The following is a 13,589-nucleotide window of genomic DNA, read 5'->3' as shown; positions in this document are numbered from 1 at the left end:
TAGCCTAATAACTGATTATTTTGGTTCTGCTGAAGGCATATGCTGAAAATAACTTGTTCCTTTTTTTTTTTTTTTTTTTTAAAGATAAACAGTCAACATTAGGTTTCTGAAATCTGCTGGGATTTTTTTGTTGTTTTCTTGGTTTTTTTCCCCCATGGAGTGTTCATGCCAAATTCTTGGCAGTTGGTTTCTTGAGTGCTTTGTTCCGTTGCTTGCACTTTTCCCACTTGGTTTCACCACGCTTAAATTCTTCTGAAACTTAGTTCACATTTGTAAACATTTCTAAAGAATAGTTTCATTAAGTTCACTGTGGATTTAGGTCTGTGCCTTACTTTCAGTTTGACCTTTAGAAATAGCAGAACTAAACTGTGTTGCAGGCATATATACAAGAGAAACTTGCATCAGGTTGAAACTTCAAAGGAGACCATGCTTAGATTCTTCTCTACCATTTATGAATACTGTCAAAACATAAGGCTAAGCCAACAGTACTATCCTCTAACTGTAGGCATGGCTTTTCCTGAAATAATCATAGAATCATAGAATGATTCTAGTCATGTTATGACAATTTTCAGAAGTGGTAGAGAGGAGACTAAGCATGAATGGTCTCATTTGTGGTTTATATGAAATGTATGTGTTGGAATAAAATGTGGTTCAATTTTTATTCAATTCAAATGATATTTTTTTCAAGTTGCCTCTTTTTGTAAAGTAACATTTTGTTTGTAGTGACACAAGTCTCTGGTCATCTTTCCATATGCACTGCCAATATTCTTGAAGTAATCTTCCTTTCTAATTTATTTTTTCAGCACAGAAAAATAACTTGATGGATAATAAAAAACTTCAAAATGGCAACGTTGTTTTGAAGCATTAAGGAGTTTACATTTAAATTAAGAAGGAAATAATAAGTATATTCAATACCTGTGGCATTTCTTTTGTCTTTTCAGAGACACGTTCTGTGACCAGCAGCCCAGTTCCCTCTCCATCAGTCCTCCAAACATCAAAAGCTTCTAAGCCCTTTGGTTATGGATATCCAGCACTACAGCCAGGCTACCAAAATGCAACACCACCTACTCCTGTGCAGCCCAGTAATCCAGGACACCATCCTGGTTTTCAGCACTATCCACAGGCTTGTATTTTTAATTTAAAAAATACTTAATTAACTAAATTAATGGGAAAATCCTTTTCTGTGTCATATATTTCCTCTATTTTCATATTTAATATTTTTGTAATTTTTGAGATAATAATTGTTAGGTATAATATTGATGTGATAGCTCTGGTTCTAAACTTATTGGAAGGCTTTTGAATGAAAGTTTTAAGTGTGCCTCCAAGTAGTTAGGCTTAACAAGTTTGCTTCACCAGTTATTAGCAACCTCCAAAGTGTTAAGGTTTGATGCTTGAAAGAGCTGAACTTTATTGAAGAAACCATGAAGAAACATAAGGAAGTACTTGATCAGCATATGAGAGCATTGCTATAGCTGTGATTTCAAGCATTAAATAACCTTATGAGTAATGCATGGCATAGGGTCCAGATAAAAGAGCTCTGTAGAGCTTGTGCTGGCTGTGTGTAGTGGAGCAGGCTGCCTGCATCTGCTCTGTTTGCCTCAAAGATAGCTTCAAACACCCAAAAATTGTGTACAATCACTTGATTCCTGTTGTACACATGAGCCCGCAGGAAGAGCCAGATACTGAGGCAAGACACAAGTACTGAAGAAGTGCAGGAAAATGTATGAGTGAAGGGGTCTAGAAAAAGAAACTTCCTGATACACAAATCCTGCTCTCTGAAGTAAGGGCCAACTGGCAAAGATAGTGAAACTGCTGTGGTAGGTGATCGAAATTCCTTACTGCATATAACATCCAGTAATGCTTTCACTGTCACAGGCATAATGTAAAATGTGACTTGAAAGAAAGCTTTCATTTAATTTATTTTTTTTTTAATTGAAAGGGTTGGCTTCATCTTTAATGCGAGATGAAGTTAGGCTCTTTTAAGGAGCACACAGTAAAAGAAGCAGTTGCTTCAAGTGAATTCTGGTTGGACATATAAGGAGAAAATTCTTCAGGATGGGAGTGGGGAAGCACTAGAACAGATTGTGCTGTGAAATTGTCAATCCTTAGATATTTTCAAAACTTAGCTGGATGAATATATGAGCAACCTAAACTAACTTTTAAGTTAGCCTTGCTTGAGCAAGGGGTTAGACTACCAGACCTCAGACTTCCAAACCTAACCTTTTCTCCTCTTCTGTGGTGTTTTGTTTTAATTTAAACGTAAATATTTAAAGGCTGTGTCTGTAAATTGGAAAAGTTGATTGTAACAGAAGTTAAATAGCAGAGCAGAGTGGGAGAGAAAATGTGTCAGCATTTTTAGTAACTTGTTTTCTTATGCCTGGAGAGATTGAAGGATTGTGTGTGACTTCCAGTGTTGATTTGTGTAATGAATTTTAATTTTATCCTATAATACACCTTTGCAAGGTGTGTCACATTTGCCATAGCATTGTTAAATTTCTACCGTACAGTATTCCTTTTGTTACTAATTGCTTCTGGACCTTTTTAAAATACATGTCTGGAAGGGAGGGCATTACAAGACGATTGAAGGTTGTTTTTTAAACATGATTGTGTGTTTACCTGTTTGTCATGCTCTTACCTTTTTCAGCAATATCCAGGTGTGAACCAGCTGTCCTCTTCCTTAGGAGGATTAAGTCTACAGCATTCTCAGCAGCCAGAAAGCTTGAGACCAGTAAACCTTACACATGATAGAAATATTTTACCAGTGTCTTCAGTTCCAGTACCTGTGCCTAACTTGAATTCTGATCTTAGGAAATTAAACTGCAGTCCAGAGTAAGTTTACTGGGTCTGGGACAGTGTCTTGTATTTTTTAGTGGACAGTAATTATTTAAAGTGTCAAAAAGTGTCTAAACTGACTCCTAACTTTAAATCTTAGTGATGAGCTATTAAAACCCCTTTCAACTGAAAATGAGTTTATCCTCTGAATCATTACACAAATATTGTGACTGTCCTGTCATCAGAATACATTATATGCAGTGACTGTAGCTGATTTTAGTATTTTAATAATTTTTCTATATCTTCACCTTGTTTTATCCATTAAAAAAAAATGTTTTAATAAACACGTTAATGTTGCACAGTATGTTTCACATAATATTTTGTAATATTGCACAGGATTTTTTCCATAAAAGCATTATGATTATGCCTGAATACACTTCATAATTTGATATTAAGTATATTTTACTATGGTAATTCTGCAATTATATCCCTTTTCCTCTAATTAACACTAAGTAGTATTATCAACTATCCCAAGTCAAGTGCAGCTAAGTACAATGGAAAGTGCTATTCCCCAAATATTTTATTTGTGATTCCATAATAGATATGCTTCATTGCCCCAAAGTGACTCAGCATCCTTACTGCTGTAGTGACAGTGCATGGTCCCACCAGAAAAGAGAAATCAGAAAACTGAATGCCTGGAAATCACTTTTACATGTGGAACACTTTGGACAGCACTCTTTGTGCATTGGGCTTTTTTAGTGTCCCTTCATGTTACACAAAACAGAAGGTTTTGACTCTCTGTGTTTGGGATCCTTTTATACTGTTTTCTTATATAAATATGGCATTCTGAGAACTATACCAATACTCTATTGGTTTACTGGAAAAATCTTTATAAAGAACTGAAAAATACCTAATTATCATTTAGTGTTATATTTAAAGCAGTTCTGTCTCTTGCTTGCAAGTTAGTTTTGGTATACTTGCATTGCTGAACTACTAAACTATGGAGTAAGGGAGTGTGTGGTGTTGTTGTTTCTTTATAAAGACTTTTTAAAAGTCTTCTTGCATTTTTTAAAATTAAATCATCTTTGTAAAGCATAGGATTTCTTAAGTTTCTAAGTTCTTTAAAATCAGGTGTTAGCACAATATTTTCAACTTCTTTTAAAATTTCTTTTTTAATGTAATGTTTCTATTTCCTTTCAGCTCATTTCGATGTACATTGACAAATATTCCACAGACACAGGCTTTGTTAAACAAAGCTAAGCTTCCTTTGGGTTTGTTGCTGCATCCCTTCAGGGACCTAACGGTAAAGTACCTTAGTTGTTTCTGTTTGTGTGTGGTTTTATATACGCATTTGTTCTATTTTTATTCAAACAATAAAATATAATTAATTCAAAGTCCTAAGTTTAACAGAAGTACCAAAAAATTGTCTGTGATTTAGAGAGGAAGAGAACAGAAAAAGCCTTGAAATTGCTACTTCATTGAAATGCATAAGGGAGAAGCCCTTCAAGATTCTTCTTTATTGTTAGAAATCATTGCTTGGCTGTGGTTCTCCGAAGAATTGCCACTGTCTGTGTTGGGCTCACAACTGTCAGATACATCCTGAAAAGGTGTTCACAGAGCTCTCCTGAAGAGAGGTGCTCAGTTTGAATGTGTGACTGGCCTGGTACTTGCTGTCAATAGAACATAAGCACAATATAAGATTGAAGCTATAGTCATAATTGTTAAGCAAGTCCTCTCAATCTAATTTATTAGCATTTATGTAAAAATGTGAATAACTGTCTGGTATAACTTTCTTTTATTAAATGTGTGTTCTTTGTGTAAGGTTTGCTGTCCATTATATTTCGTATAGAATCACTCAAAAGTTGTCCTTGCATAATTCCTTTTGCCGTAGTAGCTATAATTTAAAGTAACTTCATTTAAGATCTTACTACATCTTTGATTTTGAGATTATATTAAGACAGTAATTAAATGGGGGTATTTTTGGTTTTAAGGGGGAGATTGTTTTTAATAGACAACATAATTACTCTTATGAAATTGAACTAAACATCTAAAAGGAAAGATGATAGAAAATGTAGTCTTACGAAGCTTTTATGAACTGTCCGCACAGAGATGTTTTCCATAAAGTCTACTACATACCTTTGTGACCGCTTTTCATTGTTTCCTTTTTAGCAATTACCAGTAATAACATCAAGCACAATAGTGAGATGCAGATCCTGCAGGACTTATATCAACCCTTTTGTTTCTTTCATTGATCAAAGGCGGTGGAAATGCAACCTGTGCTATAGGGTTAATGATGGTAAGTGACTGTATCAGGAGGTGGTTGTATTTATAGAATCTCTTTCAAGTATTTGCATCATACCAATCTATGGGATATTTTAGACTAAAACATAGGCTACAGTGAGAATGTCCTTACGATCCAGAGATTTTGAAGAACATCTAAAGTCAGGTGTGTTGTGCTTTTTCTTGAAGCAAAAGATTGTTTTGCAATCTTTGGGGAGATGAAGAAAATATATTCATAATATGCTGATTACTTGTCTAATGAAATCAACTAATCCCACTAACTGCTGTTGCAATATGCAAATGGAAACATGATGACAGCTACAATCCAGGCCAGAGGTTATGAGAAACAGTACAGATTCCTGCTTCCTGTGGAATGCTCTACTTGCATTGCTGTTTTGTAGTTGGGGATCTGTTGCTTAAAATAAACCTTTTCTTTCTAATTACTGAAATTTGATGTTAAAGATATGCTTGAAATATTTGAAATGTTCCTTTTTTTATGTATCCTTAATATGGATTTTTTGCTGTTGCAATAAGTGAGGTGTGCTTAGCATTTAGCTGCAATTATGGTTTTTATTTTCTAACAAAAATATAATTATATTTGGGACGGTTTTTTTTTTTTAATAGTTCCTGAAGAATTTATGTATAATCCTCTGACACGATCTTATGGAGAGCCTCATAAACGGCCAGAGGTGCAAAATTCTACAGTGGAATTCATTGCTTCTTCAGACTATATGGTAAAAAAAAAGTTTTCATAGTAACTTCAACAGCAATTGCATATTAATATAATAGTGCTTGAAATTAATGTTACTTATTGATCTAGTGGTGTGTATTAATTTTTCTGTGAAGCTCCTCTAATGCCAAGGAATAGTAAAATTCATGTTTTGAGTTTTGGCTGGTGTAAACAATCAGAAGCTTTTGAGTTAAAAGTAATTCAATATGTGTTGTCATCCAGTATAGTTTAATGTGGCAGATTTCAATCTGATGCAATGTGTTTTCTGACTTTCTCCCTCATTTTGAGGAGGTTTTGAAAGACCAGTAATAGACTATTAAGCAAATTTATTCAGCTTCAAATTTCTAGTTAGTAATTGTGAAGAAATGGTTCTTATTAGGAGTCAGTTTACAATTGCTGGGATGGTGGTCCTGTCTGCCTGGGAAAAGTCTTATTTCAGAATGACATTATTAGCAGCAGCAAAACCAAATTGTTCTCCTGTCTTTGAATTGAAACATTGTGAATAAACAGAGCTTGTTACATAGTTTTGAAAAGGTGTAGGTAGAATGCTTTTATCCTGTATCATGGATCACATTGTCCTGTACTGAAAGAGCAATGGAATTTAAAAGATGGAAGTCTGTATCTTTCGTCATGTTTGAATTGACTGTTGAAAGGAGGGACTAAAATACCCTTTTTTTTATTTCCTGAAGTATAACATTTTAACCTCTGTGGATTGTGGTTAAGTCTATCTGCATATTGCTTAGTAAATTACGTTTATTGCATTATGTATACCTTGCATTTTTCTAAGTATTCTCTTTTCCTGCTCCCCTTTCTAATGACTAATCACTTTTGACATTTCTTTGGATATGATTTTTGAGTGTTTTTATTATTTTTTTTTTACTTTGTAGCTTCGTCCTCCTCAGCCTGCGGTATATTTATTTGTTTTAGATGTGTCTCATAATGCAGTGGAGGCTGGATATTTGACAATACTCTGCCAGTCATTGCTGGAAAACCTAGACAAGTAAGAGTATAAATAAACTTTTCAAATCAGCTAACATGTTTCTATAAAAAATTGCAACTGAAATTTTTGAAGGAAATTTCAAAATGTCTAAACATACTGTCCCTAAAGGGCAGAAGTTCCATTGCCTGGAATTTCTTCCCTGCATGTGTATCCACATATAATTTAATTACTTATCTGCAAGGAATATTTAGCTGTAACTTCCAACAACATGTTGATTGTATAACGATTTTTACATTGCATTCTTCCCCTCCCCAACAAAAATAATAAATTACAGAGGTTAAATTATCTGGTTCTTGTGCTGAAAGGTGTGAGGTACTGGAACATTGTAACCACAAGAGTAAGATTCCCTAGGTGAATTGTGTTGTCAGTTTGGTTTTTTCAGATCACAGTTGCCATGTGCCAATTTCTATATTTTTATTTTTGCACTGGGACAGCATGCATGGGATTGTTCCTGGTGCATTTTGAGCGATGGTTAATGAGCTCTACTGTGTTCATGCCTTTTGACAACTAATCCTATGGAGGCCTTGCCTTGAAAATTCCTTTCTACAAGTTTTTCTTGGGGAACTTGATTTTCTCAAGGAGAAGCCAACATATACATTGAAAATCTTTGCTTCCATTTTGTGGTTCGCTCTTTCTTTGTTCAGTTTGTTATGGCTATTTTGTCAGCAGAATCTCAGAAATATGCTGAAATATTTTAGGAAAATTCATAAAATCCCATGCAGAGTCCACAGGAAAATCAGTGCATCCACCTCAGTTATATACCCAGGTGGTAATAACAGTATTTTTCTCTATTCTCTTGGTCACTGTCATGGTTTTCAGCACTTCATAATTTTTTTAATATTTTGCTTGAGAAATCCCATGTAGTCTTTAATTTTGTATTATGCCATACACTGAAATATGGTCCACATGAGAAATAAATGTTGCATTGTAGAGACATTGGATTTTGATTTAGAGCTGTAAGTACTCTGTAAGTACATTAGTAAATGGGAGTTCTGAATTAGGAAAGAGCAGAACGCATTGTTTTCTATTAAAGAACTGAGAAGGCTGCCTTGTTTCATGTGTCAGCTTTAAATGAACTTCTTAAGTTCTCTTGTGGAACAAACTATCAATATATTAGTGAGTGCTTATCTGTAACACTTGGTCTTATAAACTGTATCATTACCTCAGCCTTTCAGAAAATGTTGAGGAAATATTGTTTGTATTCATGTTTCAGACCTCCCTTCTTATGTTCTCCCTTCACTTCTTTACACATGAACTGAGTTTCTGCTGACATCAGCAGGAGCCATGAGTATCTATGTATCTTGAGAGAGAGATTTAGGGCTTAATAGTTTATTTTTTAATGCTTCAGGCTGCCTGGAGATTCAAGAACAAGAATAGGGTTCATAACGTTTGACAGCACTGTTCAGTTTTACAACTTGCAAGAAGGTTTATCACAGCCTCAGATGCTGATTGTCTCAGATATTGATGGTAAGTAAAAAGAAAATAGAAGCTGAATTTTCGAGAACCTATTTTTTTCCCAGAACAAAAGTTAGAATCTCTCAACTATTTGATATTAGGTCGATGTTACTGAATGAGAATATTTTTTTGAAAAATAGTCTTGCACTAACTAACTAACTAACTAACTGAGTAGGTGATGTTTAAAATGTGAAATTCGATAGTTAATTTTGCTTTGAATCAGACAAGCTTTGTGTAGACTGTATTGCTCTCTTTTACACGTGTCTGCATATAATTTTCTTACCTATCTGCAAGGAGTATTTAGCTGTAACACACATATTAGAAAAGTAGACTGTTTCATGGTGTTTGTAGTGGCAATGAAATGTTTTGTTCTATTTCAGTGTTATTTTTTTCTTTAATATTTTTTTCTGTTCTCCCCATAGATATTTTTCTACCTACACCAGATAGTTTACTTGTAAATCTCCATGAAAGCAAAGAGGTATGATTGCTCAAAGTCCATAATTAAATCTAAGGTGTTAAATATTCAAAACAGATGTTCCTGTTAAACTTTGAATTCAAACTTAATCTTCATAATATGTAGTTCCAATGCTAATTTTTCATTATGGAAGTATTATATGCTGTTTCATTGATACACCATAGCCTTTAAAATCACATCTTTGTTATCTTTAGTGTGTTAAAACTGAACTGAAATGCTTGGTATTGATTCTGCCACTTCAGTCATGGCAGTACGGCTTTTTAGAAACAGCAGAAAATTTCAAGCTGGCAGAGTCTCATAAAACACCTTTCAATCTGTTCTGCAGCTGATTAAAGATCTATTGAATGCATTACCAAATATGTTCACCAATACAAGAGAAACACACAGTGCATTGGGCCCTGCTCTTCAGGCTGCATTTAAACTGATGTCTCCAACGGGTGGTCGCATCTCTGTGTTTCAAACTCAGTTACCATCTTTGGGAGCGGGACTTTTGCATTCCAGAGAGGATCCCAATCAAAGGTCAAGCACAAAGGTAAAAAACTTCCTTCACTACTCATTTCAAAAGACTTAAGGACTGGCCATGTCTTTCTGACCTGCATAGTTCTGCAGATCAATGTCTTGGTCTTCATCTATAGCAGTTAACTGAATTTTAGTTATGTCTATGTTTATGGATTTAAGATCACTACTTTATACATGTATGTGTGGTATTACTTGTTTTGAAGTTCATGAGCTGTCTTTGGCCTTTGGTCCATTATTTTTCTTGGCAAGCAAAAGAAGTTGCAAATACTTGTGACTCAGTTACTCAGATGGTGCTGAATAGTATGTCTTTTCTTCCATGAAGTCTAAAAAGCATGATTGTTGTCATAACTCCTCCCTGTATGATTTATTTACTAAAGGTGGTCCAGCATCTTGGTCCAGCAACAGACTTTTATAAGAAGTTGGCACTGGATTGTTCCGGCCAGCAGACTGCTGTGGATTTATTTCTCTTAAGTTCACAATATTCTGATCTAGCTTCTCTTGGTAAGGAGTATCTCCTTCCCTCTTTCTGCTGTTGTCTCTCTTCAGAAGCACAGGAATTCCTAAGACATGTAAATATTTTAGCACTTCTGTAGTTGCAGCTCATGTTGCAAAGGAATTGACCTTGAAGTTAATGGAAGCAAAGAACAGAAGTATTGCATTGTTGGTATCAGACAACTTATTCTAGGATTTCAAAGTTTTAAATGTAAAGTATTCTCCTGCTCGAGAACAGGAAACAGAAACTTGGCAAGAAATAAATGAAGTTTAATTATAGGAGTAGAACAATTTTCATCTTTTGATAATTATCCAAGATTTGTCTCTGTACATACACATAATTTTGCTCTACACCATTAGATATTTCCGCAAGCACTTCAATCTTAGCTGCCAAATGTAGGATGCTTATTGAGCTTGATGTATAATTAGGTCATTATGTGTTGGGGTGATTCATTTCTGTCTTCACTGACCTGAGTCTGGGACAATTCTCATTGTCTTACTGATGTGGGTGATACTGAGAAGATGAAGGTAGATGTGACTTGTGGAAGTCTGGACACAGACTTTATGTCCTGATTTTATGTTACAGTTTTACTTCTTAACTGTATCTTTCCTTCCTTTACAGCTTGCATGTCCAAGTATTCTGCTGGATGCATCTATTACTATCCATCTTTCCATCGCAGCCATAATCCTGCTCAGGCTGAAAAGTTGCAAAAAGACCTGAAAAGATACCTTACAAGAAAGATTGGATTTGAGGCAGTTATGCGCATAAGATGTACAAAAGGTTTGTCTTAAATAGTGATTCATATGGAACAATTGGTGTAAATGTGTTAGCAATCATTTTGAATGTACTTAGTCTTTAGCAACATTAAATTGAATGTTATTTTTCTTTCTTTGAAGAGTTATGTTAAGTTAGCTTTTGGTGTTTGATTTTTTTGTTTTGTTTTTTAGCTGATGGTACCATCTCACTATAAGTTCACATGTGTAGTGTAAAGGCATCATTCACTTTTGAGTGTTCAGAATTGAACATGAACTCTGCAGGATCATGCTGAAATGTAATTGGTTCTACATGATAGAATTTTTACTGTTTTCTTCAATCATAACTTGAGGTCTGGGGTTTTAGTTATTGGTGGGAGTTTTCCATGCTGTTTTAACCTCACTCTGAATTATTTAATCTGCTTCTAGGTCTTTCAATACACACTTTCCATGGGAATTTTTTTGTACGATCCACTGATTTACTGTCCCTTGCCAATGTCAATCCTGATGCTGGATTTGCAGTACAAATGTCCATAGAGGAAAGTCTGACTGACACATCATTGGTTTGTTTTCAAACAGCCCTTTTGTATACTTCCAGTAAAGGTAAATAAATTCAAATTAATTGGTCAGTGGGCTTTTTGTTTCTTTTTATGATGTAATGTTTGTAAAGTTAGATTCACAGCCTTTTGTTGTGCTCTATACCCTAAAAGAATCTTGTCAGAGCTAGTAAGCTAGTAAGCCTGCTTGGCAGTTAATCACATAATGGAAATCCTTATAAACACTGTTTTAATGTGAAAATTTCATCTGCCTCTGACATAGTGCTGATTCAGCAAGACTCTTTTATTTAGAAGTGTGGCCATTGTTGCACACAGTAACACGTTTGGCAGGCACTTTGTCCAAATACACAGACCTGTGATGGATTGTAACATGCTGCAGTTACTACACTGGGTGAGCATAAAGAATAGCAGCTAATTTGTATGGTAGAAGATGCCACAAAATTGTGGGATGGATATCAGTGTACTTCGTTTGTGAGATCAAAGACTTATTGTGGATGTTGCTAGTTTGTGTTATCAATTTGTGCTGCTTTAGAGTAGAATTTGAACTGGTTGAGGCAGGAATCAGAGACAGTGTTGCAGCAATTTCTTGACTGGTATGTTTTCTAGAATGCGTCCGTCTTAGATGGGAGGAGATGCTGTAATGACTGGATGTCTTTACTTCTACCTGGAGAGAATGTATAATAATTTCCACTAATTTCTCTTAGGTGAGCGTCGAATTCGAGTGCACACACTTTGCTTGCCTGTAGTGAGTTCCCTGTCTGATGTATATGCAGGAGCAGACGTACAAGCAATTGTGTGCCTCTTAGCAAACATGGGTGAGTACAGACCAGGAAGATTCACATGGTTTTTTGCATGTTCCTAATTTTGCCAGCTGTTTAAATAAGTAGTGAATGAAGCCTGGATATTGTTAAAAAAGGTTGAAGTTCAGCACACTGAAGCCTGTGAGTGCAAAAGGTGACAAAACCAAATTTATACTGAAAGTGTGACCTGAAATACTCCTTGTTCTGAATACTTAGTTGACTTTAGTCTTTTAGAAGCAGCCTTCTTACTTTGTTTTCTGGGGGTTAGTAAAGGAAAAAGAATCATAACACACTTGAATCAAAACTCTCATTTTTGTATCATCATTATCATTGTTGTTCACTCAAACTTTAGCATTCTAGGATTACTTAAGAAACAGTAATCCAGTTTAGTGAGTTGCTGGAGACTAAAAGGGAATTTCTGACAACAGTGTATCTGAGATACTGGTTTTCTATCCTTCTGTTGTGTCAGGGTTGAGGATTCTTACTTATCCCTTAATTGTGGATCATAAGTAGCTGTTTCATAGACCGATCTCTCCTGTTAAATGTGTGTTACTATGTGCAGCATTTTAGCATGTACTATATTGTATATTAATACTGAAATCAGTTAGAAGTAAATTGTAATCCTATGTCTTTTGGGATTGGAACTAGATGATCTTTAAGGTCCCTTCCAACCCAAACCATTCTGTGATCTCTTCTTAAATGCACATTCAATCCAGCAGGTGGCTTCCTCCAACCAAAGGATTTGCAGCCCTTGCTCAGCAGAGAAAGATGAAGCTGTGTTTACACTAATCACAGTTATGCCACTGAAGTCATGGAAGAAATTTTTTGTGTGAGGGGAAAAAAAAAACAAACAAAATTAATTGGTGCAAATCTTATCTTGGAGGTTGGGCAACAGCATTTCAACAATGGTTAAGTTGTTTGTATAAGGTTTAAATTTATATTTAGACTTCACTATGTATGATTGCTTTAAAAATTTCTTCTAATTCTCCAAGAGTACAAACCAGTGAGCTGAAATTAGCTGCACTATATTTTTAAGCATTGTAAAAGTGAGTTTCTGTATTGACAATCATCTAAATTACTCCTGAAAAAGTTAGAATGCAGATGTGGTTTGGGGGATTTTTTAGTCTTGAAACATAACCTGGAAATGCAAGTAAAATTTTCAAAATTCAAGGGAATGAGCTGAGGCCATGTCTAGTAACTTCTTCTCTCCTAATCCCCCAGCTGTGGATCGCTCGGTTTCATCCAGCCTTGCAGATGCAAGAGATGCCTTAGTCAATGCTGTGGTGGACTCCTTGGCAGCATACATGTCAACTGCCTCAAATCTGCAGCAGTCCATCCTGGTAGCACCAAATTCCCTCAAGCTCTTCCCCCTCTATATTTTGGCTCTTCTCAAACAGGTATGTATCATCTAGTGGATTACTGTTTGATGTTTAGTTCATTGTTCCATTTGAGGAATTCTTCAGTTCTAGGTCAAACAATGTCTGCACTTCTCTAAAATTATGGAAATTGGATTACTGTCTTTATGCTGACTGGACACTGGACTTTATTGTAGAAGATGACTGTAATAGCTTATTTTAAATTGTTAATGTCTGAACATTATTGGTTTACTTGATTTTGAATTTCTTACGTTTTGTCTTATACTGCTTCACAACGAAAATAAAAATATAATTTACAATTAGCATTTCTCAGATTTTCACAGCTCATTAGTATAGCTCATAAAAGTTGTTGGAAACTGCTTATTAGTATTTCTTCGTTT

The 13,589-nt window shown here is 35.1% G+C and overlaps 1 protein-coding gene across 3 annotated transcripts in view; it reads left to right on the top strand.

Moving 5' to 3' along the window:
- SEC24B (SEC24 homolog B, COPII component) overlaps nt 1–13,589 on the top strand; it is a 45,228-nt gene that overhangs the window by 23,041 nt on the left and 8,598 nt on the right. For all 3 annotated transcript variants that reach the window (XM_014878326.2, XM_088163836.1, XM_088163835.1), the window contains 14 exons: nt 942–1,123; nt 2,645–2,829; nt 3,973–4,075; nt 4,942–5,068; nt 5,677–5,786; nt 6,670–6,782; nt 8,131–8,249; nt 8,660–8,715; nt 9,038–9,244; nt 9,609–9,732; nt 10,346–10,504; nt 10,906–11,079; nt 11,738–11,848; nt 13,055–13,230. In XM_014878326.2, coding sequence (XP_014733812.1) covers nt 942–1,123; nt 2,645–2,829; nt 3,973–4,075; nt 4,942–5,068; nt 5,677–5,786; nt 6,670–6,782; nt 8,131–8,249; nt 8,660–8,715; nt 9,038–9,244; nt 9,609–9,732; nt 10,346–10,504; nt 10,906–11,079; nt 11,738–11,848; nt 13,055–13,230 — 1,946 coding nt within the window. The remainder of the gene's footprint in view (nt 1–941; nt 1,124–2,644; nt 2,830–3,972; nt 4,076–4,941; nt 5,069–5,676; nt 5,787–6,669; nt 6,783–8,130; nt 8,250–8,659; nt 8,716–9,037; nt 9,245–9,608; nt 9,733–10,345; nt 10,505–10,905; nt 11,080–11,737; nt 11,849–13,054; nt 13,231–13,589) is intronic.

Source organism: Sturnus vulgaris, chromosome 4 (assembly GCF_052056855.1).
Source record: "Sturnus vulgaris isolate bStuVul1 chromosome 4, bStuVul1.hap1, whole genome shotgun sequence".
In the NCBI taxonomy this organism is placed as follows: domain Eukaryota; kingdom Metazoa; phylum Chordata; class Aves; order Passeriformes; family Sturnidae; genus Sturnus; species Sturnus vulgaris.
The sequence above is the reverse complement of the archived record's forward strand: the minus strand, read 5'-3'. Positions and strand labels throughout refer to the sequence as shown.